Here is a 2259-nt window from a genome sequence, read left to right as displayed (position 1 = left end):
ATCTTTGGGGTGAACAAAACTTTGTCGTAACGTGTTTTGGGGTTTAAAAGCCACTGGGACGTCATGTTTAGTCATGTTTAGTCATGTTTATCTTAAAAAGGCAGGAATCTGAAATCTGCTCAGGTCATTTTGACTTAAACCTGTTTGATGTGATGGGTCACATATTTATTTTAGTCATTCTTACCCTTGTGATTAGGCGCTACAGTGATTTAAGTCAATGTCCCCTTGCCCTTTATGTATTACCTGCGTATTGATCATGTAAAACGTCTACATTTATCATTTCTGTTTGCTTTTAGACCAARCCACAAAGCCAGAGTTTCTGATTAGATTTTCTTTCCCAGCTTGCTGTGTACCAGCTGTTTGTGGGTTACAGTCACATCCAGCTCTGACTTTCTTTTATCCATTTTAATTCCTCTTCTCATATCAGCACAATAAAAACTGACATGTGGGCCTGTACCTGTGCTATTCAACACATATGGCAAAATGGATTTTAAGTAAGTTGTAAAGTTTACATTTATGATTCAATGCAACAAAAACTTAAAACTAGAATAGTTCCTGGAGAAACTGTGAGAGGGCTTGCCAGCTGTGCAAGACGTCCTGTATGTTTTTGCTGCTTAAAATACATTCAATACTACAGATATACTGTTGCTTTGTGATCACTGTGTTGGACTACCAGCCCAAATATGAGGCAAGTATGTGAAAAAGTGGCTGAGCTGTGGTCARTTTAGCATATTAGCTACAGTGGCTCCAGTATGTGACAGAGCTTACTCTAAGCTAACTATAAAGAAATTTTTAGCCCAATATGTGAAACACTGGCTGAGCTAAAGCCCTTTGAAAATATCTATGGCAGCCATGTTGGATAATTTAAAGACATTACAAAGGTAAACGATAACAAAAATTGTCAGTGTTTCCTCTACCATTATCAGTCTTTTACCTTCATCTGTTGGTTTGGAGTTTTAACATGTAAAAACAGAAAGAAACACTTGGGGGGTTATTGGACCAAGGCCTGATCCTTGGTCAAGACCCTGGCCTCCCACTCCATGGTGAGGTCGAAGATAGTTTGAAAAACTAATGTATTCCTGCAGTAACCAGACTTCTTAGTGAACATTTGTGATGTTTTGTACTGTTATTTTACTGTTTTTATGTCTTGTGTAATATGAATGGTTTTATGACTAACTGCAACAAATTGCCCATCAGGGATACATAATAACGATTCCTGAATAAACTGACAGGACAGGAAATACTTACCGGTACACGTACACTTTCTGGTGYGGGTACTTTGTTGTAAATATGGTTTGACAAAGATCTTATTTTCATCAGTACACTTGAACTGTAGACGGTTAAAATCCCCACCACAAAGGACAGAACCAAAAAGCACAACCAGCATCTTGCTCTTTTCCACAGAGGCTTCTCTCTGTCGAGAGAGGAAAGAAACATCTTTAATGATAGTTTTCAGATGATCGCTTTCAATCAGTGCTCCAGAACTTCGCAGGAAACTGAACYGTGCTTCCATTAAAAAGCTTCAATGGTCTTTAAGGGAATATTTTAATGCAAGCACTAAAACCTTAGTCCTGAAAGTGGTTTGTGTTTACAAACTGTGCACTCAGACCAAAAATAGGGAGTGATATTTGTGTCTGAGGAGAAGAAACAGAGAAGAGGAGTGATTTGCTGCACAGTTGCTTTTCCAAAAAGAGGACAGCCATTGCTAGCAAATGTAAACACAACAATGACAGGCAAAGGTTGAGAGCTGGCTGACATGATGCAGACAGAGAAAGTGGATGTTTCATGTGAGCAGGAGACCAAGTCAAAGAGCAGTCAGGCTTGCATCATTGGAGCATATTTAAGCTGTTTTACCATGGTGTGGAAGAGGAATGGAGTAGGACTGGTYCTGAAGGAGGAGTTTGTAAAGAAGAGCTCAAAAGAGTGATGAAGAAAGGTCTGATGCTGAAGTTGTCAGTGGTTCTGCTCCACAGGTTAGATGTGAGGAAGAGGAGAAAGAGAAAGCATCTAGATCTGCAACATGTGGTTCTGAGGCTTTGTGCAGCTCTGTGAAGCTTTCCTGTCATGTTGCTTGTAAATAATGTGTGATCTTTGTATACAGGGACTGAAACATGTTGATTAAATCAGTTTGTTGGTGGCAAGTCAGTAGATTGGTTTCTTTTTACAATTTCTTTAAAGGAACAGTGTGTAGGATTTTGTCTATTCTTTTAGCAGAAATTGAGATAATCACTAATGACAATAATAAAAACATGTCTAATC

General features: G+C 38.8%; 1 protein-coding gene across 3 annotated transcripts in view; it reads right to left on the bottom strand.

Annotated features, from left to right (window-relative positions):
• The window catches only part of LOC106531209 (beta-1,3-galactosyltransferase 2), a 12145-nt gene that overhangs the window by 6196 nt on the left and 3690 nt on the right, over window positions 1-2259 (bottom strand). For 2 of the 3 annotated variants that reach the window (XM_014026993.1, XM_014026992.1), the window contains exon 2: window positions 1249-1414. In XM_014026993.1, coding sequence (XP_013882447.1) covers window positions 1249-1414 — 166 coding nt within the window. Of the gene's footprint in view, window positions 1-1248; window positions 1492-2259 lie in introns of those variants that run through there. The other variant, XM_014026991.1, reaches the window with a different exon arrangement.

The sequence above is a fragment of the Austrofundulus limnaeus genome, unplaced genomic scaffold (assembly GCF_001266775.1).
Source record: "Austrofundulus limnaeus strain Quisiro unplaced genomic scaffold, Austrofundulus_limnaeus-1.0 Scaffold606, whole genome shotgun sequence".
Classification (NCBI taxonomy): Eukaryota; Metazoa; Chordata; class Actinopteri; order Cyprinodontiformes; family Rivulidae; genus Austrofundulus; species Austrofundulus limnaeus.
The sequence above is the reverse complement of the archived record's forward strand: the minus strand, read 5'-3'. Positions and strand labels throughout refer to the sequence as shown.